The sequence below is a fragment of the Accipiter gentilis genome, chromosome Z, assembly GCF_929443795.1.
Source record: "Accipiter gentilis chromosome Z, bAccGen1.1, whole genome shotgun sequence".
Lineage (NCBI taxonomy): Eukaryota > Metazoa > Chordata > Aves > Accipitriformes > Accipitridae > Astur > Astur gentilis.
Genome location: NC_064919.1, coordinates 4,246,504 through 4,274,364, shown reverse-complemented (window position 1 = coordinate 4,274,364; position 27,861 = coordinate 4,246,504). Strand labels below are relative to the sequence as shown.

The 27,861-nt window shown below is 39.1% G+C and overlaps 1 protein-coding gene across 1 annotated transcript in view; it reads left to right on the top strand.

Moving 5' to 3' along the window:
- The window catches only part of ADGRV1 (adhesion G protein-coupled receptor V1), a 284,664-nt gene that overhangs the window by 208,666 nt on the left and 48,137 nt on the right, over nt 1-27,861 (top strand). The window contains exon 87 of the mRNA XM_049794659.1: nt 20,090-20,247. Coding sequence (XP_049650616.1) covers nt 20,090-20,247 — 158 coding nt within the window. The remainder of the gene's footprint in view (nt 1-20,089; nt 20,248-27,861) is intronic.

Genomic DNA, 27,861 nt, shown 5'->3' with positions numbered 1-27,861 from the left:
CCATCCCCTAATGCCTGAACCTTGCTTTATATTCTGCGTGGACTTGGAAGTGTCTCCCCGTGTGGTCCTCTCTCTCCAGCTTGTGCTTCCTGTTACCCCAATTTTTCTACCTCCTTTCTCCCCAGTTCACTGGCAAATCATCCAGGAATTCAAAGGTTTTGCGAACTGCTATTGCTAGAGCTCAGCGCGGAATGATGCCTGGACATCTGGCCGTGGGGCCGAATGCTGTGCAAACCACTCAGCTGAAGCAGTGGGGGAGGAAAGCCTGCATTTTTTACTGGCCGATTTCTAACCATTTGCTATGTTGCCCTTCTCAGCAGGGTAAATTGGGCCATGCTGAGCTCTGTGCTACTGTAGGAGAAATATTTCTGATGAACCAGGGCTACGTGCGTTATGTCTACACTGCACCACAGTATATCCCATACTTATATATATATATATGTATATGTATATATACTGGGCGAATTACACTACTTCCCCGACCTATAGCAACAGTTAAGAGAGTACAGAGTTTGGCCTTCTTATATTCTGTACTTGTGCTTTATTTTCTAAACTCTTCCGTTATTTCCAGTGAAGCTGCCTAATGTGTTACCCACTGCTAAGGATTATTTAAAAATATCTCACTGCTAAATGTGATGGCTTTAATTACCTTTTATTTATCCCTCATTACCAACATATGTTTTCAGTGGTGGAAAATAGTTGGGGGCGGGGGCAGGGGGTTGAGTGCTTTTTATATCTTGGCAAATATTTACTGTTAAGCAAATGTTAGCACATCAGAAACAGACATAATCACTGTGTTGTGCTTTTAAAGCATTAAAATAAAGAAAAATAAATTCTGACTGATTTGAGTGAAGGAATTTTGAAAAGTGAGTAGAGAAAAATATTTGTTATTAAGGTAAAATTCCTAACCACTGTTAAGTTCTGCCAAATGAAGGTAGTTTTAAAGGATTGCAAGGTGCTGTGGTTTAACCCCAGCCACCAATTAAGCACCATGCAGCCGCTTGCTCACTTCTCCTCCCTCAAAATGGAAGGGGGAAGAGAATCAGGCAAAAAAAGTAAAACTTGTGGGTTGAGATAAGAACAGTTTAATAACTAAAATTAAACAAAAAAATTAAAAATATATAAAAATAACAATTATAATAATTGTAATGAAAAGGAATATAACAGAAAGAGAGAAATTAGACCCAAGACAAATGATGCACAATGCCGTCCCCCTGGCCAACTCCCCCCAGTTCATATACCGAGCATGACATCCTATGGTATGGAATATCCCTTTGGCTAGTTCAGGCCAGCGGTCCTGGCCATGCTCCCTCCCAGCTTCTTGTACACCTGCTCGCTGGCAGAGCATGGGAAACTGAAAAATCCTTAACTTAGTCCAAACACTACTTAGCAACAAGTGAAATGCCAGTGTGTTATCAACATTCTTCTCATCCTGAACCCAAAACACAACACTATACCAGCTACTAGGAAGAAAATTAACACTACCCCATCTGAAACCAAGGATAGGTTGTTATAGGTGAAAGTTGCACCCACAAATGACCTTAGGGCCTGATCCTTCAGACGAGTTCAGCTAAGGGGATTTTTGTGCCCACGCAAAACTCCAGAGACTTCTCTGAAGCCTGTGTAGTACTATGGCAAGAGTAACAGAGAACATCTGCAGGATAAAGGCTTGTATCCCTGCCACTGACAGCTTTTAAAAGCTTCATATTTCCTTTCAGGTTGTGTAAGAAACTAGCAAGATAGTCCCTCCTACTTTATGATCTTTAATTAGCAGAATACCGCCTACTGCTACTAAAAAAGCTCATTCTTGGCTTATCTGTTTTCCAGCAGTTTAGAAAAGCCTTCATCTGATATGCTAGAATATAGCAGGAAATGCTAAAATAAGCAATAGAGAGATCAATACTAGCAACTGGCTCTATTTCATTGACACTGACATCCTGTTTATAATAAGTATATACATCTAACCTCTTGTATTTGATCTTCCTAAAAAGAGTAGAAAAATAAATCAGTTTGGTTTTTTTTAACTTCACCACAGGACTGTTCTGCAATAAGTCGATTTTGCGCTCGCATTTTAGTTGTGTGAAGTACCTGGACGTTGACTCTATGTAGTGCAGTGAGCTCTGCTTTGGAAGGCAAACTCTTGTCTGCACTATGTAACAGAACCAGGAATTAAAAGTGTGTCTCATAGAACTGTGCTAAGGTACATCTGAGAAAAAGGAACGCAGCTTTAGCAGATTGATTTGTATTATTAGTATTAAATTTAATTGTTGCTATGGTTTATACAGAACCAGTATGTCTAACAGAGAGGCTGCAATAGAAGCAGTTGTAGTGAGTGCTTATCCTGGGCATTTATTATGTTACAATAAAACATGCAGATTAAAAAAAGTATACATACTAAATACTATTTTGAAGTGAGAAAAAAAATTTTGCATGACATTTTGTTATTCTTCATGCCAAAGGGCAGGACTGTGAACATGAGCCTTACTTATATTTGACAGTTTGTACATGGAAACACCTCCTTTTTCAGCTAGATTGATATTAAAATCCTTGGTTTAGAGAATGGACAGAAAAAGTAAGCTAAATAGGAGTGTCTGCCTTAAAAGCTAGTACAATGGAAGCATTTTCTTGCATGTGAGGAGCTGTAACAAACATTAAATAGTAAAATAAACCCCAAATAACTGTAATAATAAATCATTGTTTCAAAGCCATTGATAATGGCTGATAGACAAGGAAGAAGCCTTAGATGTAAACCGAAGCAAGATAATTAACTGAAATCAGACACATAACTCCTTATATAATTTTAAAATTGCAGTGTTAGCAAGAACCGTGCTCTAAGAGATTTCAAGCAGGTTTCTACCAGCTTATTTTCCTGATTGAATGCTGAAGGCTACAAGGCTTCTGGGACTTCTGGGACAATCTGCCTGGGGACTCCAGAGCTTCCAGTGCCTTGGAAGCCTAAACTGTATTAATGCAGTGCTTCTGCTAGGTCCTTGCTGCTTGTCCTTTGGTAATTGGTGCTTCCTTAGTATTTACCTTTACAGGAGGGGAAAAAAAAGAAAAAAAAAGTAGGTATAAAATTGTTCAGAGAAATTTCCAGAGGATGGTATAACGAGAAGACTGAAACACAGTGGGCTATGTTCTAAAACAACAGCAGATGACATTTTGATTTCTCATTATAGAAAAGCATTGCTTAGGCATTTTATTTTTCCCCTTTTCCCCACTGTTTAGCTCTACAGTAACAAAAAAACAAGGAAATTGTTTTTTGCTTTGTTATGCAATAGCTCTGGTTTATTGACAAGACTGTTGTTGCACATGCTGACTCAGACTGAATCTTCTTAAGATCCTGTTCTTTGCTGTTTCAAAACAGCATCTTGGCACTTCATTCTTTGTTCATAGTGGACTGGATTTTCACCACTGTTTTCTGTCATTGGTAGTTACGCTGTGAGTACCTCTGTTAATGAATATGGTGCTACTCATAACAAATTTTGACATGTGAGTAAAGGTGATAGGGTTACATTTCTAGAAGCAATTGCCACTGATGCAGAGTTGTCTTTCAAAAAATTGTTGGGGCAATTTGTCCAAATGTAAGTAAGAACGAGCAAGCCTTGGCTTGATTTCTGGCAGTTTTAAGTTCCACTGCTTTCTGAGTTTACACTTCTTAACCAAAATGGTCTAACTGTGTTTTTGTCCTTCTTCTCCTCTTGCCCTCACTCTTTCCTATTTTTTTGCTGCATAGGGGAAAGAGACTAAAAGAAAACTAAATAATGCTAACAGGTTAACTAACTGCCACATTATCACTCTATAAAATCTGGAAAAACTGTTATTAAATGTTTTGCATTTCATTTGAAATTTACATCCAATAAAAAAATTTCTTTCCCCATGTTGAATTGTATATGAAATGAAAGGTATGGCCCTGTCTCTGAGCTAATCTGCATGAGATATTAATTGATTTAAATTCATCAAACACAAATGCAGCTTTCATTTTCATTCATACCAAACACTATCCTCTGCGGTAGTATGGGAAATAAGAGATATCTTGGGTTGTTCATTTTCCCATCATACCAACGAGGTGACAGAGGCCGAGTACAGCACTGAGTCAAAGGGGGTCAGTCAGGCTGTGTTGTGCTTTGGGCAGTAGTATTTGATTCCAGAAGTCTCAAAATGTATTTGTACAAGTCGGTGTCTTGTTTCACAGCTGTACTGAACTCTTTAGGGCAGCTTTTGTGGTTCATCTGAGATTTGCTTTCTTTGACCCATAAGCAGACAATGTTCCAGAGAAAATCCCTTCTTTCCTTTTGAGGCAAAGTAATTAAACAAGAGCAGAAGTAACATCCTGGTGTAATATTTGAGCTGTAGCTATAGGGAAAGCACTTGCCCTTTTTTTTTTTTTTTTTTTTCCAAAATAATTCTATAGGTATATACAACCTTTCTCAATCAACTGTTTTTTTCTGAAATTATAGGGTAAAAAGCATTTTTTCCCTGATTCCAGTTCTTGCACCCCATCTCTTAGATAAGTAGGGCAAATTGAACCAGGAATCTTTTACATTGTGGCATAAAAATTTGTGTAGCTGTCACCATGGGTCAAGACCACATCTAAATATAGAATAACCTGAGAAACAGCTGGTGTAACACCATGGCCATGGGTTTATGAAGAACTTGCACAACATACAGAGAATAAGATTTCTTGCAAAGGTGCACAGAAGCGTAAGATGAGCTTGTACCTCCAACCAGACAGGTATTTTTGGGGACAGATGCTCATTGTTTGGCTCAGAGGTGCAGGGGCTGTTCCACGTCTTTGCTAGGTGCCCCATGTCCCCCGGAGAGCTGCGTTGCCTTTGGGATGCTCAGCTGCCAGAAGCGGCTTATCTCAAAGTCTGTTTCTACACCACACCGACCCCGGCTAACAAAGCACAGCCTTGTAAAACCCTGTTAATAAACAGCTGGTGGAGCCAGTAATGCTCAGCCTTCAACAAGTGGCAGTTTGTTATCCCAGGGCTAACAGACGTGGCGGTGGTGCCAACTGTTCCCCTTGCTGGAGGTGGCAATGGGACCACTGATGGAGGGGACCCGAGCTCCTCAGGCATTGCCCTCAGCAGCCTGGAGCCAAGAGCCCAGCTTTGGTGGGCGGCCGTTTCACCATCTGGGAACGGCAGATGCAGTGTTTTTGATAAAAGGGGCACGGGGCAGGGGGTGCAGGCTCCGGCGCGCTGCAGGCTCACAAATTTAGGTTTTTCAGACTGTTTGTGAGAAAAGAAACTGGTACTTCCTCCAGAGCCACGAGTTTCCGCTCTGCACGGTGTCCTGCACACACTGTACTGAAAGCTGCGTCTGTTTGCAAAGCACGGGGTGGGGGGAAACATCCTGAAAGCCCCAAACAAACAAAACTCTATATGTTGCAAAGGCCTCTCTTAACATCCAGAGCTGGAGATTCTCTGGCTGCATTGCTTGGAGGTGAGAACTGAGACAAGGTTTTGAAAAAAACTCACAAATGTCAGGAAGGGTCGCCTGCATTTCACTTATCAGCAAGAACATTTATTTATATTGGTGTTCTTTGCTTATCAGTAACAGCGCCGACACGAGCTTACAGTAGGAGTTCAATAAACACTGTGTTGTCTAAGTTAAAAAAAGAGATAAATCTTTATAAATGCTGGTGCATTTTGTTACATTCTGATTTGTTTTACCTGACATTTTCTTAGCTTTCCCAAATGTCTTATCTTACTGGTAGAAAGCCTACTTGTTTTTAGCAAATTTACTTTGTAAATTGCAAAAAGGATTTTTTTCAGAACTAGAAGCAACAGGAACTGACATTTAAATAGCTTCAGATACACATCATGCAGAGACAAGGGTAATATTTACAACTGCTCTGTCTGTCATCTTAAATTTCAGAAGTGCTTTACACAAAACAGATTATTCTTTGGGGCTGGAACCCACTAATATTAGAAAACTTTTTGCTTCCTAAAATGCTTCCTTCACTCTAGCAGAGTGCCAGTTTTGAAAAAACTGTAATCATCATGCAGCCTTTTATTTCAATACAGTCAGTATTTAGGACCCAATTGCTTGCATTTGGGACCCAATTCTCACAGCTGCCTACATTTTGTCATGGAAAGAAATAGGCAAAATATTACTAGTAAGAGCATGTACATATGTAAATACCACCTTAAAATCTTAAACTGTCTGGTTAAAAATTTCCACTGTGGAACGAATACATTTCCAAGATTTTTTCTAAGAAAATCAGAATTTGAGCTACTTTATAATGCTGTACAACAACTTGATCTAAGAAAATCAGAGTTCAGTTTAAAGTCTGACATAGTCCATGCAGTTTGGCCAACATAAGTTTAAAATTTGACATAGTCCATGTAATTTGGCCAACATAAGTTAAGAATGCAGTTTGTTTGCAAGTCAAAAAAAAAAAAAAAAAAAAAAGCGGCAGGGATTTTCCAAAGAACATAGGAGAGCTGGTGGGCAACCACATCCTGCCAAGGCGTTGTCAGTGGGATGTGGGCTGTGTCGTGTCATGACTCTTTGACAGCTCTAGCAACACCCTTTGACTCAGTTATAAAGCAGTGCTTTCACCTTACTATAGGGCCATTTATTGGAGTTACCTGATGCAAATGTAAATCAGATAGCTCTCTCCTGGTTATTTTGAGCTACTCGCTTGTTGCAGAGCAGACAAAAAAAAAAAAATATCTATTTCCTGAGAGGAGCCTCATGCTAAAAGAAACCCTTGCATATCGGAGAGTCATCAAAATATGAAGCCATGCCACATTTCAGTTGGCCTCCACCGCTTGAACAACCTCTCTGGCCTGCCAAGTGTAATTTAGAGTACCCTGAGGCAGCTGTAATTTATGCTGACCAGTGTGAAATTGTTCTTCCCTGCTCAGTCTTGTAGAAAAATCAGCCTAGTTCGAGGGAAGGTTCTTGCTCAGTGTGCTCATACGACGGTTTTTGAAGCACTGAATCATGAAGGGGGACATAGTGTGTATTCCTGAGTCATGATAGCACCGTGCTTGTCTTCCAGTGTTCCATTTACCCAAACCATGTCACTTCTTCTTTTAAAAGGTTGTTATGAGTAATGAGCTGTTAGAAATGCAGAGTGCATCTAACCATTCCTGCTTAGCTTCAGTACAGCTGCTATGGCCTTTTGAGCCTTATTTTTATCAAGGCATTCTTGGCCTTGTGTACTGATGCTAGAACCCAGACGTTTGATTTTATCAAATCATGCTTTTATAGTTTTTGATGAGGGATGCATAGAATTTAGAAAAACAATGTTATTATCATAAACATCATTATCATTAACATCATCATAACTATGTAATAATTATGCATTTTTAAAAGAATGGAAGCTATTGCTTCCTTTTAATGCAGGTCATTATGCAGCTGCAGTACATTATTTTGTTATTTATTTTTTTTTTTCTGTAGTGGCTGGAGTTTTCTGCTTCAGACAAAGATCCTCAAACACTGTTCTCAGTTTCTGAAATGGCACAAACATAAGCATTCACTTTTGCTGGCTGGGAAATTACAATATCCAAATTTGCAAAAAGACCAGTTTATAGTTTGGCCTTCATTTGTATATTTTCTTATTTTAACTATTTAAATATGACTATCACAGTATGAACTTAGTGTAATTAATCAGTATTTCAATATACTTCATTAGCTGATTTTAATTTACATATAAACCCTGTGATAAGACTGTAAGGAGATACATTCTCCTAATCATCATTGGGTTTCTCTGTAGAGTTTGGTTTTAGCACTGTAAGTCAAGACAAAGGAAAAAAAGAAAACAACTGGTGTATCAGTTTTTAGGACCAACTTGATATACCCTGAAGGGGCCTGCTTCTCTCCAACTGTTAGGTATCTACCATCACTCAAAATCATAGAATCATAGAATCGTTTAGGTTGGAAAAGACTGTTAAGGTCATTGAATCCAACCATTAACCCAGCACTGCCAATTCCACCATTAAACCGTGTCCCCAAGCACCACATCTACCCGTCTTTTAAACACCTCCAGGGTTGGTGACTCCACCACTTCCCTGGGCAGCCTGTGCCAATCCTTGACAACCCTTTCAGTGAAGAATTTTTTCCTAATATCCAATCTAAACCTCCCCTGCCACAACTCGAGGCCATTTGCTCTTGTTACTTGGGAGAAGGGACTGACCCCCACCTCGCTACAAACCCCCTTCAGATAGTTGCAGAGAGCAATCAGGTCTCCCCTCAGCCTCCTCTTCTCCAGACTAAACAGTCCCAGCTCCCTCAGCCGCTCCTCATCGGACTTGTGCTCCAGACCCTCCACCAGCTCGGTTGCCCTTCTCTGGACACGCTCCAGCACCTCCAGGTCTTTCCTGCAGTGAGGGGCCCAAAACCGAACACAGGACTCGAGGTGCGGTCTCACCAGTGCCCAGTACAGGGGGACAGTCACCTCCCTGCTCCTGCTGGCCACGCTATTAATAATTTCACTAGGCTTCCTAGAATTGAGGAGGTTACTACTTGTCACTTTCAAATACATTTTAAATTATAAAATGATGCCTCAAATTCCAAACATTCATGCCAAACAAAAGAGCACCAAGGACTGATACCTAGACCAAAGTTTAAGTGACACGGACTGATTCTCATTCACATTTGTTGGAACTCTCTTCTGCAGCCAAACCTATTTGGTTCTGTATCTGCTCTGCTCTCTGCAGAGTCTTCGTAGCACTAAAATATATTGCTTTGTGTGTTTTTTTCTTTTTTTTCAATTCAGAGTCTTTGAAACAACGTGAGAGCTGGATTGACAGCAACCATGGGAGTATATTTTTAACATGAAACCAAGGGCATGTGTGTTGTGTCCTTGCAGGTGGCACACGGGCATTTTTGAGAGCTGAGATGGAGTTGATTTTCCCCATAGCAGCCCTTGTATTGCTGTGCTCTATATTGGTAGCAATAAAGTGTTGATAACACACCAGTGTTTTGGCTGCTGCTGAGCAGTGTGTGCACAGCATCAAGGCTGTCTCTCCAACATTCCCCCTCGCCAGTAGGCTGAGAGTGGGCAAGGTCTTGGGAGGCAACACAGCCAGGACAGCTGACCCAAACTGACCAAAGGGATATTCCATACCATATGATGTCTGCTCAGCAATAAAAGCTAAGAGCAATGAGTGGGACAGGGCAGGGCATTCATTATTACAATGTTTGTCTTCTGGAGCAAGCGCTACACCTACTGAAGCCCCACTTCCCGGGAAGCGTCTGGACATCACCTGCTGATGGGAAGTAGAAGATAAATCTCTGGTTTTCCTTTGCTTCCATGCACAGCCTTTGCTTTTGCTTTATTAAACTGCCTTTATCTTGATAATTTTTTTCCATCTTACTTTCTCCCCCTGCCCTGTCCAGCTGAGGAGGGAAGTGATAGAACGGGTTGGTGGGCACCTAGCGTCAAGCCAGGGTCAAACCACCACAGAACCTTGGGGCCTGGAGTAGGGTTGGAGTAATGTTGACAGACTCTAGAGGATGGAAGGAGTCAAATCTGATATAGTTTGTCTTGGTTTAACCCCAGGCAGCAGCTAAGCACCACTCAGCTGCTCACTCGCTCTCCTCCACCCAGTGGAACAGGGGAGAGAATTGTAAAAAAAAAAAAGGCAAAACTCATGGTTTGAGTGAAGAACAGTTTAATAGAACAAAACCCAAGAAATTAATAATGATCATAATAACAATAATAAAATGACAATAATAATAATAAAAGGATTGGAATACACAAGTGATGCACAATGCAATTGCTCACCACCTACCAACCAATGACCAGTTAGTCCCCAAGTGGTGATTCCCACCAGCCCCACTCTCCCCCCACTTTACATACTGGGCATGATGTCACACGGTGTGGAATACCCCTTTGGCCAGTTTGGGTCAGCTGTCCTGGCTGTGTCCTGTGCCAACTTCTTGTGCCCCTCCAGCCTTCTCGCTGGCTGGGCATGAGAAGCTGAAAAACCTTTGACAGTCTAAACGCTACTGAGCAACAACTGAAAACATCAGTGTGTTATCCACATTCTTCTCATCCTAAATCCAAAGCATAGCACTGTACCAGCTACTGGAAAGACAGGATAAGTTTCATCAGTAATGACTTTTTTAACTCAGTCTGCCTCTGCGTGGACATTGTTTCGAAAATACCTACTTGGAGCAATGCAAAACAGAGTGAGGCATTTTGGATGGTAAGAGGATCCATGCTTGACCTAGATCTTCATTTGCCAGTGTGGATGTCCCCCACTAAGTCAGTGTTGATTGAGAATGGGAATTTTTCTTAGATCCTTGTTTTTCCTTTTCACTTACCCAAGCAGACATATTGTGGCAACATTAGACCAACACTTGGTTGAAAAATATTGTTTCCAGCTATATTTACATGTAAATGTATCCGTAATGACAGAGAGACCCAATTGTCCAAGCACTGTCCTGGCAGCTGTAATCCTCTATATTGTACTTTTTGACCTGGTGCTAACATCCTCAAAAGCCTTGTAAAATTATATTACATCACTAAATTTTCTTTCTATGCTGCAAATTGGAAATTGTAATCTTTATAGCGTATGCTTAATATATAATAAGTATAGATGATAGAAGCATTACTCAGTACTATCATTTGCATGCCATGTTATTACTTAGTGCACACCTGAAAACAGTGGTTGCTTTCTGAAAGCTTAGGAAGAAAAAAAGAAAAATATGCTTGGGGTGCTTCCATGCTGACTATTGCAGTGCACTTTGCCCTTTGCAAAAGAAGAAAAAAAAAAAATCTTTGCTGATTGGTTGTTTTAGAATTCTCTTGTTTGTGTCTTATGCATATTTTTAGAGAGAGATTGTCTATCCAGTAACAGGAGGCAGGACATATTAGCAGTGAAAGTAAATTTTTTGGTAAACATTATTTTGGGTACTGGATAAAGTAAACACTGCATTGTTAGACTGGAGATATACATGTGGTTTTCATCCTTGGGTATTGGAAGCATTGCTTTTGCTATTATGCAGTTTGGATTGTGTGATATTTTAGTTGATTAAGGATATAAGTGAGCTTGCTTATCATGAGGCATTGGCAGGCAACATCCTAGTAAAACACCACATAGAATGTAAATAAAATGCATGCTAGGCACGTTCTCTGGATGTGTGCAGGTATCCTGTGCATGTGCATAGTTTGCAGTTATTGATAATGAAGGGAAGGGTAAAGTGAGAAAGGAAAGGAGAAAGGAGAGGAGGAAGGAAAATCAAGGTGAGTCAAGGAAAGAAAAGGAGTAGAATTAAGAAATTATCTATAGTGGAAGAAAAAAGCTCAGCTGATCTTCTCTGTTTCCTATTTTGGGCTTGACTCTGTGGATTGCCTAGGAAATGTTTAACAAGTGTTCACCAGAAGAGAAAGCTTTATTTACATTAGAACTGAACCTCAGGGGCTTCGTTGGAAAGAACAGTTCAAACACAGAAATAAGAGCTGCCTAACATCTTTCATTGTAAGGCATGTGCTTTAGGTATTTTTATATTGTTTTTCCCAAGCATTAATTTCTGGAGTTGAAAGTACCTTGCTAGTTTGTGTCTGGATCCTCTTTCAAGGGACCTAGCCCTGATCCCTGTGGATCTGCTAGATAGAGTTAATCCCTTCTGTGATTACTCCGATAGCCATCAGCCAATCTTGGTACAGTTTAAGCCCCTTGGCTTGTGTTTTCCAGCAAGAAAAATGTATTACAACATGGAGAAAGTATTCTGCTTTTGCTTTTTTGCCTACTCATAGTTTGCCAGTTCTTTGCCTACTTGTAGTTTACAATAGTTGTCCCTTCTGTTTAGAAAAACAAACAAACTACAAAAAAAATCAAAATAATAGTTTTTTCCAGTCTGTTCAGAGTGGAACACATTTATAAGACCTCTGGTAGCCTTCACAGCTCTGCTGTGAACTTTCTTCATTCAACTCAAGTTTTTGAAATGTGCCGAAACCAGACACAGCTTGCCACTGAGGTATTTGTAATGCTGACTAGAGCAGAACGATTACTTCATATGTGTTGCAGCATATACTGCTGTTCATACATCCAAGTATGACATTTACCTCTCTGGAACAGCATAAAGTTATGACTCATGTTCTGCTTAATGTGATCCACAGTAATTTCCAGATTATTTTCCTCAGAATTCAGAATTAGCCAGTGAGTATCGTAGGTGTGTAGTAGGTTTAACATTTGCTTTCCTTCTATTGCATCCTGCTGTGTAATTCAAATAGTGTCAAAAGTTTCCATGTGCATTTAGAAACCAAACCTGTAACCTCATGAAAGAATGAAATCAAGTTTATCTGATGTAGTCTGTTGTCCAGAAAAGCATCTTGATTTTTGCTTTTTTAATTCTTCATGAGCTGAATGTTTTATCGTGTCTCATATTTGTTCAGTTTCTGACCTTTGAAGTGATGTCAGTACATACCTAGTCATCTTAAATTTCCCTATATATTCCAAGACATATTGAAAAAGACTGACTATGTTCTCAGGTAAATTTTTCAGAATTCTTAGGTGAAAATTCTCAAAGAATCATGACTTTAAAATGTCCTTCAGATATTGTTCAGCATCTTCCTTGGTTACTAATGGACTGGAAAATATTACATTTGTCTCATATAATACAAGCCTGGGATAAAGGAGTTTGCATTCAAATTTAGCACAGCGCAAAGCTGGGAAAGAAGTACATTGAATGTTGGTTATAATTCATAATGTTATTGACATCTGAGATCAGTTCTGAAAAAGTAGTGTGGTATTCAGTGGGGACATGTGGAAAGAATTGCATCTTGCCAAGAATAATTAGCTATGCAAAAATAGGATGGGGAATAACTGGCTGTTTACCAGTTCTCCACAAAAAGATCTCGTGCATATCATGGATGATAAACTGAGCATTAGTCAACAACTTTGTGCAACAGCACAAAAGGCAAACATGATATTGGCCTATATATAAAGCAACTTAGTCTTAAGGACACATAAAGTCCTTCTGCTGTAGTCATGTACAGAGACAAAATGCTAGCAAAGGTGCTAGGCCCAATAATTTAAGAAATACATTAGTAAAGTGGTGTAATCCATGAGACCAGCAAAGGTCTTAAGTACAAAATATGCTCACAAAGACTGAAAGATCTAGGGCTATTCATTTAAAAGAAGACTGGAGGAGAAAATTGTAGCAATTTACAAGTAGATAAAGAAATGTTGCAGCAAACCAGGGAAAAATCTGTTTCCCACATCCTTGTTGGCTATGCCAAGATGTAACGTGCGTACACTGTGCCAAGAAAGAGTTAAGTTTTACACTGGGAAATGGTGTCTAGAGGTAAGTGCCGTGAAGCACTGAAACAGGTTTCTTTGAGAGGTTGCGTGTTCTTTATCAGGTTAGACTGACATCAAGCAGTAATGACATAGGGTGTGGTATAAAGAAAAGCTTTTTTCATGGAGACAAAAGCTTTTTAGTTCTCAGCCACAGTACAATTTCCTTTAGCCAAAGGTTCACAGGGACAGTGATTCATTTCTGATGGCAGTTCAAAAATATTTTCAATTTCTCACTTGTATTAAACCAACCCATAGCTGTATCTATGGTACCATCACAGGCGAATACTTGCTGCAGCGTTAGGTAGCAAGATGGCATCATGGAGTTGGTTTTTTTGGCTGGGTTGCAAACTTTCTATCTGTGCAGTAAAGCTCAAAAAAACCCTCCAAATGAAAGCTACACCACCTTCCATTGCCCAAGGCAGCCATAAAGCACATCAGGTTGGGCCACTCTCTTTAATTCAGTCTTCCACTGAGTTTTCAAAAGTGTTAAGTCTGTGTTTTCACGGTGTTGTGGGGTCTGTTGCTAGTGTATCTGGCAACCTTTTCCAGCTGGTTTTCTTCACATCAGTTCATAGAAACATAGGCATTTTTTTTAAAAAAAGAAACACATATAACAAAATTGTCTGCTTGTTTCTTTCCGTGTCAGGAGAGTGGAAAACAAAACACAACACAAACATTAATCTTGTTGCTTAATGTATTTATGGAAAATGACTACTGTTACAATATAAAACAAAGACGAGTGGAACTGTATCCTCTGTTCAGGTTCAGAATTCTTCAAGTTCATGATGCTTTGACACTGCAAAAGCCAACAGGGTTATCTGCTCTGAGGGTATGTACACCACTGATTCAGTCTCAAACAGTTGCTAATACTGGCATTTTCTTGCATGCAGTTTTAATGTAAATGAGCATTATTTCTGGTTTGCTTTTAAAGCTTTACTTTAAATCTCAGTGACTCATGAGCTGCTCTGCACTGATTCACTGCATTGGTTCTACCATCGTGGTAGATGGCCATATGCAAAAACTTCTGCAATCCCGAATTGCGTGTGAAGTGTCCATGGATTGGGGCCTCTAGCTTGGTGCTGAGGGAGATAAAATACTACAGCATTACCTGGACACTTACTGCTTTGGTTTTGTACCTCACTGCCAAGTGGTGCAAAGGTATTTGATATGAAGAACAGCAGTATTCCAAAACAAGCAGAAAGTTGGAAGAAGGGACAAGAGGGAGCAGCATAAACTGCTAAATGAAAGAATTATTGCACTAGATATAGTCTCACACGGGAGCAATTTGTCAGCTGAAATTGCAAACAAACTTGTAGCAGAGAACTGAGTTTATTGGTGATTCTGAGATGCAATGCAAGAGATCAGATCTTCTCAGAGGGTTATACTTAACAATTGTGTCAAAATTAAAAGCCCAGAGCTTCTGCCTATTAAAAACCTATGATGTTTTCAAAAGAGGGTTGATTATTAAACTTTTAAGCTGCCCAAACCATCAGAAGCAGATAAAAAAAATCATCATCTAGAATGAGTTCAGAAAAGACAGACATTTTAGTTTTTGTTATGTTGCTTAGATACAGGTCATACACAATTTGCTGCAGATAATTTGTAAGATTAGCAACTTTTTAGCAAGTAATTATTTGCAAAAATGCTTCCATTGTCTGGCCTGCTCTGCACTTAGTAGAAAATTGTGGAGCATGCTCTAAGATGAAATATGAAGTGCCAACTCAAAGGTAATGTAGCCTTCTTCTGCAGCAAAGCCAAGATCTGGAACAGAGCAAGTTGCTTTTTAAGAAAGCCCAGAATCTGTGAATATCTAGAAGTCTATGTAGATCATAACCCAGCTTGCCTGTTTTCATTTTTTAGCATTGTCTCATCTACTTTGTGAAGAATTTGCTGAGTAAGCATGAATAAGTGATTCAGGCTTTGCCTTTTGTTAGGTTATTTTAGGTACAGAGATTTCTTTCTCTAAATGGAGGTGATGAAATACAAATGTAAGCAGAAATTCATGTGTCTGACCTTTGCCTTTTACTTTCCTGATGTAACATGCACAATATGAGCAAACACACATGGTGCCACAATTGCCTGTTCTGTATGCCAGGCTGCCCACCAACCAGCTGTGCCTTTTGAAGCAAGGGAGAAGCTCAAGAGTTGTCGAGGTTTCTGCCCAGATTAAATAACAATAATGAAAATTAAAAAAATAACAGATTAAAAAATAGGAACAACAATAGTAATAATAATAATCTAGGTCTATCTCTGCAGAGAAACTCACATGACAAGTAGAAGTCAAAAGGTTAGCTGCCTGCTGAGAACACCAGGTATTTGATAGACAAGAACACTTCCATTTTTTGTCAAACTTAACTCTCCATAGTTTCAAGATGCAGTTGAAGGAGATTGTCCTTAGAATTCAAGTTATGGCAATAACAGAATGAAACTGTCTTTAACACGTTGAGTTATTTTAAATCTTTCTCACTTAGACGGGAACAAAATATGTCAGTCCTTTCATTGAATACCTTCCTGAATTTTTAAATAGTCCTTATTGCCTTAGCAATATTGCTTGGGTTTTGGTTTTTTTTTTCTTTTTCCTTTTTTTTATACTAATTATGTAATTGTGTTGGCAAATAATTCCAGTATACATCTTTTTAGTTGTTTTCTCTTTTTCCTTTGAAAGTATTAGAAAAATAAAAGAGGGCCTTCCATATCTTATGTAGCTGGATTTTAGGAAATGTTATGGTTTAAGAGATCACAGAAGGCTTTACAAAGACACTTAAAGGGTCAGATAAACATGCTTCACCCCCTTGAGATGAAAAGAAGCCTAGCAATCCCTTTTTATAGATTAGAAGGGGAAAAAAACCCAAACCCAAGGTAAAGCCCTGATTCTGGCTGGCCAATAAGTGAGGTCATTTTAGTCAATGAATTGATTTAAATGTATTTAAATGTGATTTTCTGAGATTATGTTTTTCCCAAAAGGCAGATGATATCATCTGCTAATTTGTATGTCCTAATCTCTCTGTGTTTATTGTATTTAAAAGTATCAATTTAGATTTAATGAACATCTTCAGTAGTTCTCAAAAGAGAAAAAAGAATCTTATATATTAAACCTGCTTCTCATCATTCTAGTCATGGCAAAAAAATATGTAAAGTAAGAGTCTTATTTCTTCATACTGAAGGAAAAAATCTAATATATTTTCTAGGGGTTTTTTGTTTGGGTTTTTTTTTTTTTCAGTTATAAAATGATTAACAAATCGTTACGTACTAGTATGGATTTATACCTTGGAGAAGACATATTCTAAAGAGAATTATTTCTAAAATTATTACTAGCCTCTTTCATAGAATTATAACAGATATAGACCTACACAGAGCTTTGGATAATGTGTTTAATATTCTCATAAGTTGGAAAAAAAAATTTGTAAGTTAGAAACATTTGAGATGGAAGTAGGGTGCTGTTTATGGGAAAAGTGACACCATGAGTGGAGTAGGAGATTGGGAGGCTACCACAGGGAGTCTTGAAGATAATGTAAATGAATTACTTTAGTGAAAGAGAAGTACTTGGAGTAGTGAAAGAGAATCAGCGAATGGGTATATATTACTGTTGTGGTTTACCAGAGAAATTTATAGTAGTCAAAACAAAATCAGGAATCAAAACAAAGTCAGTGGTCAGAACAAAGTGGTCAAAACATAATCAAAGATGGACCCTCCAGTCAGGTAACAATAGTCAAGAAGGGCAAGAGTGGAGGCAGCTTGAGACAAAAGCTAAATAGTTGTCTTTTCAGTGCCAGAGGAGATGTAAGCTGGTAGCAAACCTCAAAACAGTCGGGGGGGGGGGGGGGGGGGGAGGGGGGGAATACTATTTGGTAATAGCAAGTGTTAATAGGAAGTCACAGAAACTTGGTTAATTCAACAGGTAGCTGTATTTGGTTTTTTGCTATTACTCAGATTCAAAATAAGCAAAACAAAAACCTTATAGTTACTTGCCCAAGAAAGAAATACAAAAGAACTTCATTATGCACAATGGCTCTGTCTTTCGTGGATTAAAGACTTACTTTGCAAAGTCTAGTGCATGTTTAAAAAAAACCAAAACAACCAAACTTGCTGGAAGGCTATACTGCAGGAGATAATGTTTTTCTTTAAACAAGTAAGGTTTGTAATTATGTAGTTCGTTCCAGTTTCCACATCAGTCTTTGTAGGCCTTTTTCTGTAGAATAGTTGTGTTCTGGAACACCAGTTTTGTTGATGTTTTGGGACAATTTTCTTCTATTCCCATCCAATGCTAGAAACACGAGACACACAGTAGCTCCATGTGACGAATGTGTCATGGTAATGGAATAATACATGTGTGCCCCTAGTGTCAAGTATCATGAATATTTTCAGTTGGTCCCTATAATGATATGCCATATAATTTCCAACATGAAAGATCTTTCAACATATATCATCACATTACTATATGTGAATAAAAAGTACAAGAAAATAGTGGCCATCGCTGAATTGCTCACCATTGCTTTCAAGAAAAAAAATCCAAAGTAAGCTTTGTAGGTTAATACAGCTTTGTGTACTTCTTGTCTACATAACTTTTCAGTGTCTTTTTTCAAGCAAGTACCGAGGGGTATTAGTAAATGTGATCCAGCTCTGTGGGTTTTCATTTTTATGCAGCATTCACTAACGGAATATAAAGGAGTGGTCACAGAAAACTTTGAAGACGTTCAGATAGTTTTTGAAATCTCTGAAATACAAAAATGTATCAAATTAAAAAAATTACAAGTTTCAGAACATAAATATGATTTTATAGAAGGCTATATTTTTACTAAGATTCTTGGCTTCAGTATAATCATTAAAAGCAGCACCGTTTATGGTAACGTGCCTTCATGTCTTAATGTTAATTGGGCCCATTCAAGATTACATTTGGGGTACAAAAATAACTTTCATGCCTAAGAAATATTAAAAATTAGAAGGATGAAATGGATCAGATGTTGTGTCCAGGAAACAACCGTGTTGCCAGCAGGTCGAGGAAGGTGATCCTTCCTCTCTGCTCAGCACCGGTGAGGCCACACCTGGAGTGCTGGCTCCAGTTCTGGGCTCCCCAGTACAAGAGAGACAGGAACAGACTGGGGAGAGTCCAACAGTGGGCCACCAACATCAGTAAGGGACTGGAGCGTCTCTCCTATGAGGAAAGGATGAGAGTGTTGGGATTGTTCAGCCTGGAGAAGAGAAGGCTCGGGGGGATCTTTTTAATGTATGTAAATACCTGAAGGGAGGGTACAAAGAGGATGAAGCCAGGTCATGGTTTCAGTGGTGCCCAGCGACAGGACCAGAGGCAATGGGCACAAATTGAAACACAGGAGACTCCATCTGAACATCAGGAAACACTTTTTTTACTGTGAGGCTGATCGAGCACTGTAACAGGTTGCCCAGAGAGGTCATGGAGTCTCCATTCTTGGAGATATTAAAACCCATCTAGACACAGTCCTGGGCAACCAGCTCTATGTGTTCATGCTTGATTAGGGGGTTTGGGAAAGATGACGTCCAGCAGTCCCTTCCTACCTCAATCATTCTATGATTCTGTGAAACGAACACCTTTAATTGCAATAGAGAGTTCCTATCTTCCCTGTTGCTTACTTGCTCAGTGATGTTAATCAGGTGGCAGCCCAGCTTGGTGTCAGACTGTGCCTGTACTTTCTGAAGAGAGTCGTAGAAGGTATCTAGATTCTGCTGGAAGTGATTTTGGGATTCACTGAGCGTGCCTGACTGATAGTCTGGAAGAGCTGACACAGAATGCGGTCTTGACTTGCTGGACAGAGTACGCATGTCCACCTAAGCAACCCCAGAAGGTATACCAGGTATACCAGTGAAACATGTACCCAGGCTTTTCTCAGATGTATATTATACCAGCATTGACTCCAAGCTTATTTAGCAGAGCTGACTGACCTGACAAACAGAAAGGCTGGGTAAGTTACACCCTCTTAATAGGGATAGCAGTGACCACATACTCTCTAGACATACTGACTCCTGAGCCGTCCCTTGGGCTGCTCTGTTGTGCGTCATCTCTAGAGTAGGTCAGTGGCTGTAAAGCACATAGTGATCTCCAGGGAGTTCACAGAAAACCCTGATCTCTCATACTGTTGAGAGCTCTCTTTAACTATCATCTCCATATCCCTCAAGTCATCATCTTATATGCGTAATTTGACTATTTTCAGGAATAACTCATGTTCCTGTCACATCTTTATAAATAATTATAACTTTAATAAATGGAAAGGGTAAGGAGAGACAGGACAATTTAAAAAAAAATAAAAATGGGAGGGAGCGAGCATTTGGCTTCAGTGTGCAAATGACATACAATTTCCAACAACTTGAGGAGGAATAGTTATCTTGCCTTTAAGACTTGTTCATTTGTTTAAAAAATATATTTCTCAAAATTTAATTTGTGGTTTCAGGAGCTAAGTATAGAAAATTGCATAATGCCCTTTTAGACTTTGGTGACTAAGAGTGATCATGTTAAATGGATATAGCATGCATGGAGTTTGTTAAAATATAATTTGTTCCATTGCAACAGTTCAAATCTCTCAAACTCTCTCCAGCTGGCTAGGCTAAAATGTAACATGCATACTTCTAAGGTGCAAATGTCATATTCCTTAAGATGTGATGAGGAGATAAGAACCAACAGAGCCCAATGCATCCTATCAAGGTTACTCTGGGAATAGAGTTAAAGACTTTATGGTTTGTAAAGCACATCCTTCTTCAAAAACATTTGGGTTTGAAATTTCACTCACGACTGCTCGAGGTGTCTCTTACGTTTATCAACAGCATTTCTTTCCATTTTTTTCCATCAGGTGTTTCATTCCAAATGCCTACGCTGCTCTCTTCACCGCTGCTCTGGTGCCATTAATGTGCTTGGTAGTGGTTTTTGTGGTGTTCATCCACGCCTACCAGGTGACCCCACAATGGAAAGCGTACGACGATATCTTCAGAGGAAGAACAAATGCTGCAGGTATGATTCGTTGGCTACCCCGGCACAAACAAGTTGGACTTTCAGAACAGTACTGACTGTTCGTGCCAGTTCAGAAAACCCCACTAGAAACCACAGTTCAATAGATACCTACGCACTTGTTTAAGATTAAGCATGCTAGCGGTCCCTTTGAAGTCGGTGAAAGTACTTTAATGGTGAATGTTATGCAGATGCTTAACTGTCTTAGGAGGATAAAAACCTGTTAAACCCAAACCAAGAAATTAGTATCACTGGTTATGTCTAGTCAAGTGATAAACCAGCACCGCCCTGCTTGGAGCACCGTGTCCCCGTGCCCGGTTTTGGCTGGGGGTGCCGAACAGCCCTCTCCCAGGGATGGCTGGGGCTTATATCCCAGGAGCAGGGATTGCCTGCGTGCGGGGCAGCGATAACCTACAAACCCCCGCTGCGCTCCTCTGCACAGCTCCTGGCCCTTGTGTTTGGCTGTATATTCGGTGACGGAGCGGTCAGGCGCAGGCTGCGTGTTGGAGTATTGGGAGTTAATGCCTCTGTGTTCCAATTTCCTAGTGCTACTCGCAACTGAAACGTGCTTGAGAGAAAAGATCTGTCTCGTGCAAAACAGGAAGTATCGGTCGGTCTCCTCTGTTAGAACAGTTTCAAATACAATAATGTTCCCAAAATAAAGTTGTGGCAGTTCAGAAAAACACCATAATAATAGGACGCTCTCTGGGAAGCTTAGAATATTTCTTTTGTTTTCATGGTGTTTTTGGAAAAATAATTGAGTTTTATAAACAAGTGCAAATATACAGACTTTAATAAAAGTGTATCTATTTTCTCCCTGACTGCATGAAGTCAGTTAGATTTTATAAACTTGTGAAAGATTCTTGAATCATTTTTCCCAGTTCATTAAATAAATGTCATCTGAACTTAAAAGGGACAGTGGATTATTAAAAAATTCCACGGAGTAGCCCAGTGCTTGTAACTGTTCAGATTTATAAAGAGTAGCTGTCTTGTTCAAATGCTTAAATTTGCAGTGATGTTTTTATTATGAAATGGGGGGGTGGTGTATTTTTTTTAACATTTGCGTTATAGAAATACATTCATTTTATGAGAAAATGAAAATAATTATTAAATATTTATTATGTGGGCATTTCTTCAGATATTAATTTCTTTCTTAGTGACAAAATGTCAGCTTGACTAAGAGTTATATGAATTTGGATAAGGTCTGATAAACACAGCTTACAAGTATGATACTCAAGACCTTAGTTGCACTTTACTCTTTCATTTCTTTCTGGTATAAAAGGGACTGCCTGGAGCAATCACAAAGGTGGCTCCTTATTCAGTCTTGAATAATACAGTTTATTTATTTATAAATAACTTTTTTTTCATATCTCTAAGGATGGAGATTCCATATTCATATGTTGAAGGTTAGGGCTTGTCTCAGAGCAGTTAAACTAAGGAAAAAAAAATACTGAATTTTGAAACAATACCATAAATGAAGACAGCATGCAAAATGGCAGAAAGTACTAATAGGAGTTATATCTATATGACATAAAGACATGAAATAGTAGGGTTGAAACAAAAGTTTGTTTGATTTAACATAGGATTCAGAGTGTTTTCTTTCTCCAGTAAAATGGTATAGAGAATTCTGGGGTCTCAGAAGAAAAGGAAAAAAAAAAAAAATCAGGAAGAGTTGTGTTCAGTAAAATGTCAATAAGAGCTTTTTTTTTTTTTTAAAAGGCAGGTTATAACTTTTACTACATGTGCACCTGCAAGGCAAACTGGCGTTTTGCTACCACAGGGCATTTGCAAACACAAATGAAAGAACCTCATGCAGTGTGAGTGAGAGCAAGTTGGAGAGAGGCTGTTTTAGAGAAGAAAAAGAGCTGCCTGCTGAGGTTTATGGTGCCTGGGGTTGTATAAGGGCTCTCTGTGTAGCTGTGTTTATAGTGTAAGCTTCCAGAAAGAAAGGCTGGTGATTTCTGTAGTTTGTAATGTTGCCTGTAACTACATAACATGGTACTAACTGTTAACTAAAGGCCTCTGACTTTCTGACTGAATATTTCTGTCTGAAATTTGAGATGGTGGTAGTGTATTTACATTATTTTTAATGTTTCATGGGTATATTCTGCTTTAAAAGACATATTCGAAGGCAGTTTGCAGTGGTGAGACCTATTAACACTTTTAAAATTTGGATCTTACCATACGACCCACTCTTTGGAGAAGTTCACTTCACTGACTCCATGTTCTTACAAGCTCAGTGGGAGCAGCTCCTGCTTCAGTGCTGTTATTGCAACCACCTCAGAGGGTGCTGTGGGAAACAACATTTTTCATAACAGCAAAGTTGCCTGCAGTCAGCTGTGTGCTGCTTCTGCAACAGAGAGAGGGTCCTGGATCACACCCCTACTGAATTCTGGCTTCAGTGAGACTTACAAGATCCTATGGGGTAGGGAGGTCTCTTGATAATGTTGCTTCCTTAATGTTGCAGAGGCACCCAATATTTTGCTGGTTTGTTATGGCAGTGAATATTGCCAGGGTTTCTCTCTGCTTCGTCCAAAACCAGAGGAAAGGTGGAGCTACCAAACAACAGTTGCCTATGTTTAGTGTCATTCTAGCTTGTCTCTGGCTGTCATCCCCATACTGATTTAGTCCCAGTTCAGTCAACCACAACAATGAATTCCTACAGCAGAAAAAACCTTCCCCAGCCTCCAGCCTCAGATTTGGGACCCAAACTTCTCCACTTCGAACAGTGCAGTAATGAAATGAAAAAAAAAAAAAAAAAAAAAAGGAAAAAAGAAAAATCATTGCTTTGGAAAATTGCCTGCTCTCCATTAGTTACCTTTTCTAGAGGGAGAATAGAATTCCGGGTGAATGACACTGTAAACAATTCTGACATATCAAAAGTAGAGAGCTGTAAACATAGACAAAAATATTTTTAAATATGGTTTTACTTTTAGTAGTAATTGTGGACACCTGTTCATGATTCTATGATTGAAATTCCAGAGAGCAAAGAGTACTGCAGAAAGGAAAAAGTGGCATATATAGACATGTAATTATCATTTATACATATTCATACAAACACCTATTTGCATGTTAATATTTGAACTAGTAGTGTTTGTTCCCTTTCTGGGAGTCATTCAGTTAGAGGATAGAAATGCAGTGTGATGCAGGTGACAGCATGTGGATTCTGCAATAATTCATGCAAAACATTACTGAATGTTGTCAATAAAAATAAAATAGCAAGGTCACTGTCTTGCATATTTCCATAAAACAGAAAAAGGTGTTGGATATGCAGATTTGAAAGAAAAAAGAATTGTTATCTGGCTTCTAACTGTACATTCATTTGGTCATTTCACAGATTGTAGGAAAAGCCTCTTGAACTATAGCTGGTAATTCTGAAGTTCCATATTTGTCATCTCTACCTGAGGAAGGCTATTACTAACTTCAATAGAAATTTAATCGGAATAGAAACAGTAAAGTTCATCCTTATTTGTAGTGTATACCGTTTTTTTATCAAATAAATTGAATATGCAAGTGGCTATGTTAAAAATTGAGTCAAATCTTTTTCTTACTCTCTTTTCTCCTATTGTTGGAATACTCTGAAGCTTACCTTGCAAAGAAGGTTCATCTTGAACTACCCAGAATCACAGGGTCATAGAATGGTTTGGGTTGGAAAGGACCTTCAAAGATCATCTAGTCCAACCCCCGTGCCATGGACAGGGACATCTTCCTCTAGATCACATTGCTTAAAGTCCTGTCCAACCTGACCTTGAACACTTCCGAAGATGGGACATCCACAATTTCTCTGGACAACCTGTTCCCATGTCTTACCACCCTCAATGTAAAAAAATTTCTTCCTTTTTTCTATTCTAAATTTACCCTCTTTCAGTTTAAAACCATTGCCCCTTGTCCTGTCACTACAGGCCGTGGTAAAAAGTCTTTCTTTGTCTTTTTTATAAGCACTTTTAAATATTGAAAGGCTGCACTAAGCTGTCCTCAGAGCCTTGTCTTCACGGTGAACAAGCCTAACTCTCAGCCTTCCCTCACAGGAGAGCTGTTCCATCCCTCTGGCCATTTTCGTGTCCCTCCTCTGGACCTGCTCCAGCAGGTCCCTGCCCTTCCTGTGCTGAGGACCCCAGATCTGGAGGCAGAACTGCAGGTGGGTCTCACCCGAGCGGAGCAGAGGGGCAGAATCCCCTTCCCTCGACCTGCTGGCCACTCTGCTTTGGATGCAGCGCAGGATACGGTCGGCTTTCTGGGCTCTGATTGCACATTGCCAGCTCATGTCCAGCTTTTCATCCCCCAGTATCCCCAAGTCCTTCTTGGCAGGGCTGCTCTCAGTTCTTCATCTCCCAGTCTGCACTGATACTGGTGACTGCCCCATCCCCAGTACAGGACCTTGCACTTGGCCTGGTTGAACTTCATGAGGTTCACATGGGCCCACTTCTCCAGGCTGTCAAGGTCCCTCTGGATGGCATCTCGTTCCTCAAGCATATCAGCTACACCACTCAGCTTGGTATCAACCACAAACTTCCTGAGGGCACACCCAGTTCCACTCTCTCTGTCATTAATAAAGATATTGAACAGTACTGGTCCCAGCGTGGGCCCCTGAAGGACACCACTTGTTACTGATCTGCATTCGGACACTGAGCTCTTGACTGCAATTCTTTGGATGTGGCCATCCAGCCAATTCCTTATCCATCAAGTAGTCCATCCGTCAAACCCATATCTCCCCAGTTCAGAGACAAGGAAGGCCTCAGAGAAGTTAAGATAGGTGACATCAGTTGCTCTTCCTTTATCTACCAACACAGTCACTCCTTCTTAGAGGGCCACCAGACGAGTCTTCTACAGCTGTTAGAATAAATTCTGCCTGCTGTAGTAAAACATCTTCCTGAACTTAGGTAACAGTACTGTGTTTTACTATTTTGTTCTGTCTGTAGGAGCAGAGACTTTGTTGTTACCCACACTAAAGGGGGCTTCCACGTGTTTTTGTTACTAAGAGCAGAACAACAATGCTGGCTTTCACCATATGTATATAAGAGAAAAATTTTGCCCCTTGGTAACTGCAAAGATGATCTGTTTGTATATGGTTGTATAGTTCCTGGAAAACTATAGGATGGAATTGGGGTATTTCACATACATTTATACACAGATATTCATTTATTAGTTGTACCTCCTTTTCTGTCATGCATATATTCTTCCTAGACCTCTAGATTTATCCTGGGTACTCTTGCATAGATTCACATCTCTCATACCCTGTTCTTGTAGTTTCCAGGCTTTCAAGAAACTATCATGACCCAAGGACAGCTAGGCCAGCAAAATTCTGCTTTTAGTAATTCTTGTCAATTCCTTTGGCAGGGGTCTGTGATATTACCAGAGAGCTTATCATACTCTTTTCTTATGCCCAAGATATCACTGTGAAAGAATATGATTAAAACTGTGTTGTAGTGGAGAATAAACACAAATAAATAGCATTTGCCAAATCCTAACCTGAGCAATATGCACACTTCTCATTGCCCTGTCTGGACCACCAAATATGTGAGGTTGCCCTCTCATGTTCTTTTTTGCTGCTTCAGAATTTCACTATTACTAGTCCTGTTGTTTCACATGGTGATTGATACAGCTTGCTTAGGTCAGGGAATTTTCCTCAACAGTAGAAGGATAGAAGAAAGGGCAGTGGGAGAGTCAAGAATTAATTTTCCCTTAGAGCAAGCAGCTCTTCCTCCTCAAAAGTGAGTGCTGGAAAATAGTGTGAATGTCAACTCTTTGAATACAAAGAATGTCAAGCCTACCTCTAGTATACTCTTTCAAAGATATGCATTGCATTTGCTAGAAAAGAGACGTCAGTTTGAACTGATTCAGTTTGCCAGCCTTTCAGCAAACATGTTCTGTTGACCGATTATTCTGCTATATATAGAAATTAACTTCTCAAAAGTTAACCTTGACGTGAGCCAAGTCAGAAGTGTGCATTGGATAAACAGCCTCTGGGTGAACTAATATTTAAGTTTGCAACAAGAAAGATGGCTTTTGAAAGAAATCAGGTGGTATAAAGCAGGATGGTTGTATTTGGCTGAAATAACAGGAGGTTGAAATAGGCATATATAAGAGAAGATTGTTTTTTCATGACAGTCCTAATAATAGGCAAATACAGAAATTGGTGATGAATTTGACAGCAATCCAATATACATAATTTTAAAAATATAACAGAAAAATTTGAATTGAAAAATCACCTGCATTTTTTTCTGATAATACCTTTTTGAATAGATGACCTCCATTTATTGAACAACATGTAGTGGCATAATTTTCGTGCCCTACGCATAAATACGCAGTAGAACTTACCTGATTCAAGTATCATCATTGTAAATGTGCCAGAATTAATTTAAAGATTAAAACTTTATGTTGCCAAAATAGAGCTTCATGAAGAATGCCTTAGATATTTAGCCGTAAAATTTTAACTACCTTCTTGCGTGTTTCTTCATATAAACTTCTTCAATATATTTATTGTCTTAGTAGTATGCAATTCCTGATCATGACAGAACATGTTAGGATGGTCCACCTATACCTACTACCATCTGATCGTCTCAAGAAACAAATAAGCCATACAAAATGCAAGTGCAGGACATTCCAACCATGCTTTTGTGCTCAGGACAGAGCTTTTGATTCTAAGTGAGAATGTGTTTCTAAACCTGTAGTTACATGTCTACCTTATCCTGTGAGCTGTATGCTAAAATCTTTATCTTGAATTATAAGATAGATATCATCTATCTAAGAGAATTGAAGGAACAGTGAATTGCAGGACTGCTTTCATCTTGACATGACAATATGCATCTAGAAATCAAGAACCAGATGTTGGCTACCTCTGAACTAAGATTTATGCACTGTATTCAGAATATTCATGACAGTCATGCATTGGATATAATATCTCAGTCTTCATAGTGCTCCAGGTTTGTGGGTTTGTTTTTTTTTTGTTTGTTTGTTTTGTTTTTTTTTTTTGTAATTAGGAGAAAAACAAATCTTTGCCTCTGAGATTTTTACAAATACAGTTAAGGCAAAATGCACAAGCACAATTACAAGCTGAAATAAAGAAAAAAGATCTGAATAAGATAACAACTTAAATGCATCATCTACACCCATGTAATTTAGGTTGTTTGCACTGTGCTTCACATGCCCAAATTAGCTTTCTTCCTTTAAAGAAATCTGCAGAAGCAAGTTAATTTGCATGAGTTATGCCTGTACAGTTGTGAATTTAGCGCTCATTGAATATTTTTCATAATACTTCTAAATAGTTTTATTAAATGGAGATAAGTAGGTTTAAGTTTTTCTTTCTTTTTTGATTTGCTGTTGTTCTGGGATTTGCTGTGTTCCCTGAATAACAGCAATAGCATAAACTATAATAAGATGCCTCATCTTTCATTTGATTATACCATAAAAAGTGTCTCAAGGACGTATGAGAAAGTTTGCAAAAACCCTGAGATTTAGTGGAAAGGTTAGAGAGGCCAGTCTTCTATGATTTTGCACTACTGATGTAGTCTTTAGTCTTAATGGGAGGTGTGCTTCTCTTTTAGGAGGTATTCTTTAATTTCAAACTCTTTTTTGCCACAAGGAGCAGCAGATCAAAAAATATAAATGAATCAAAAA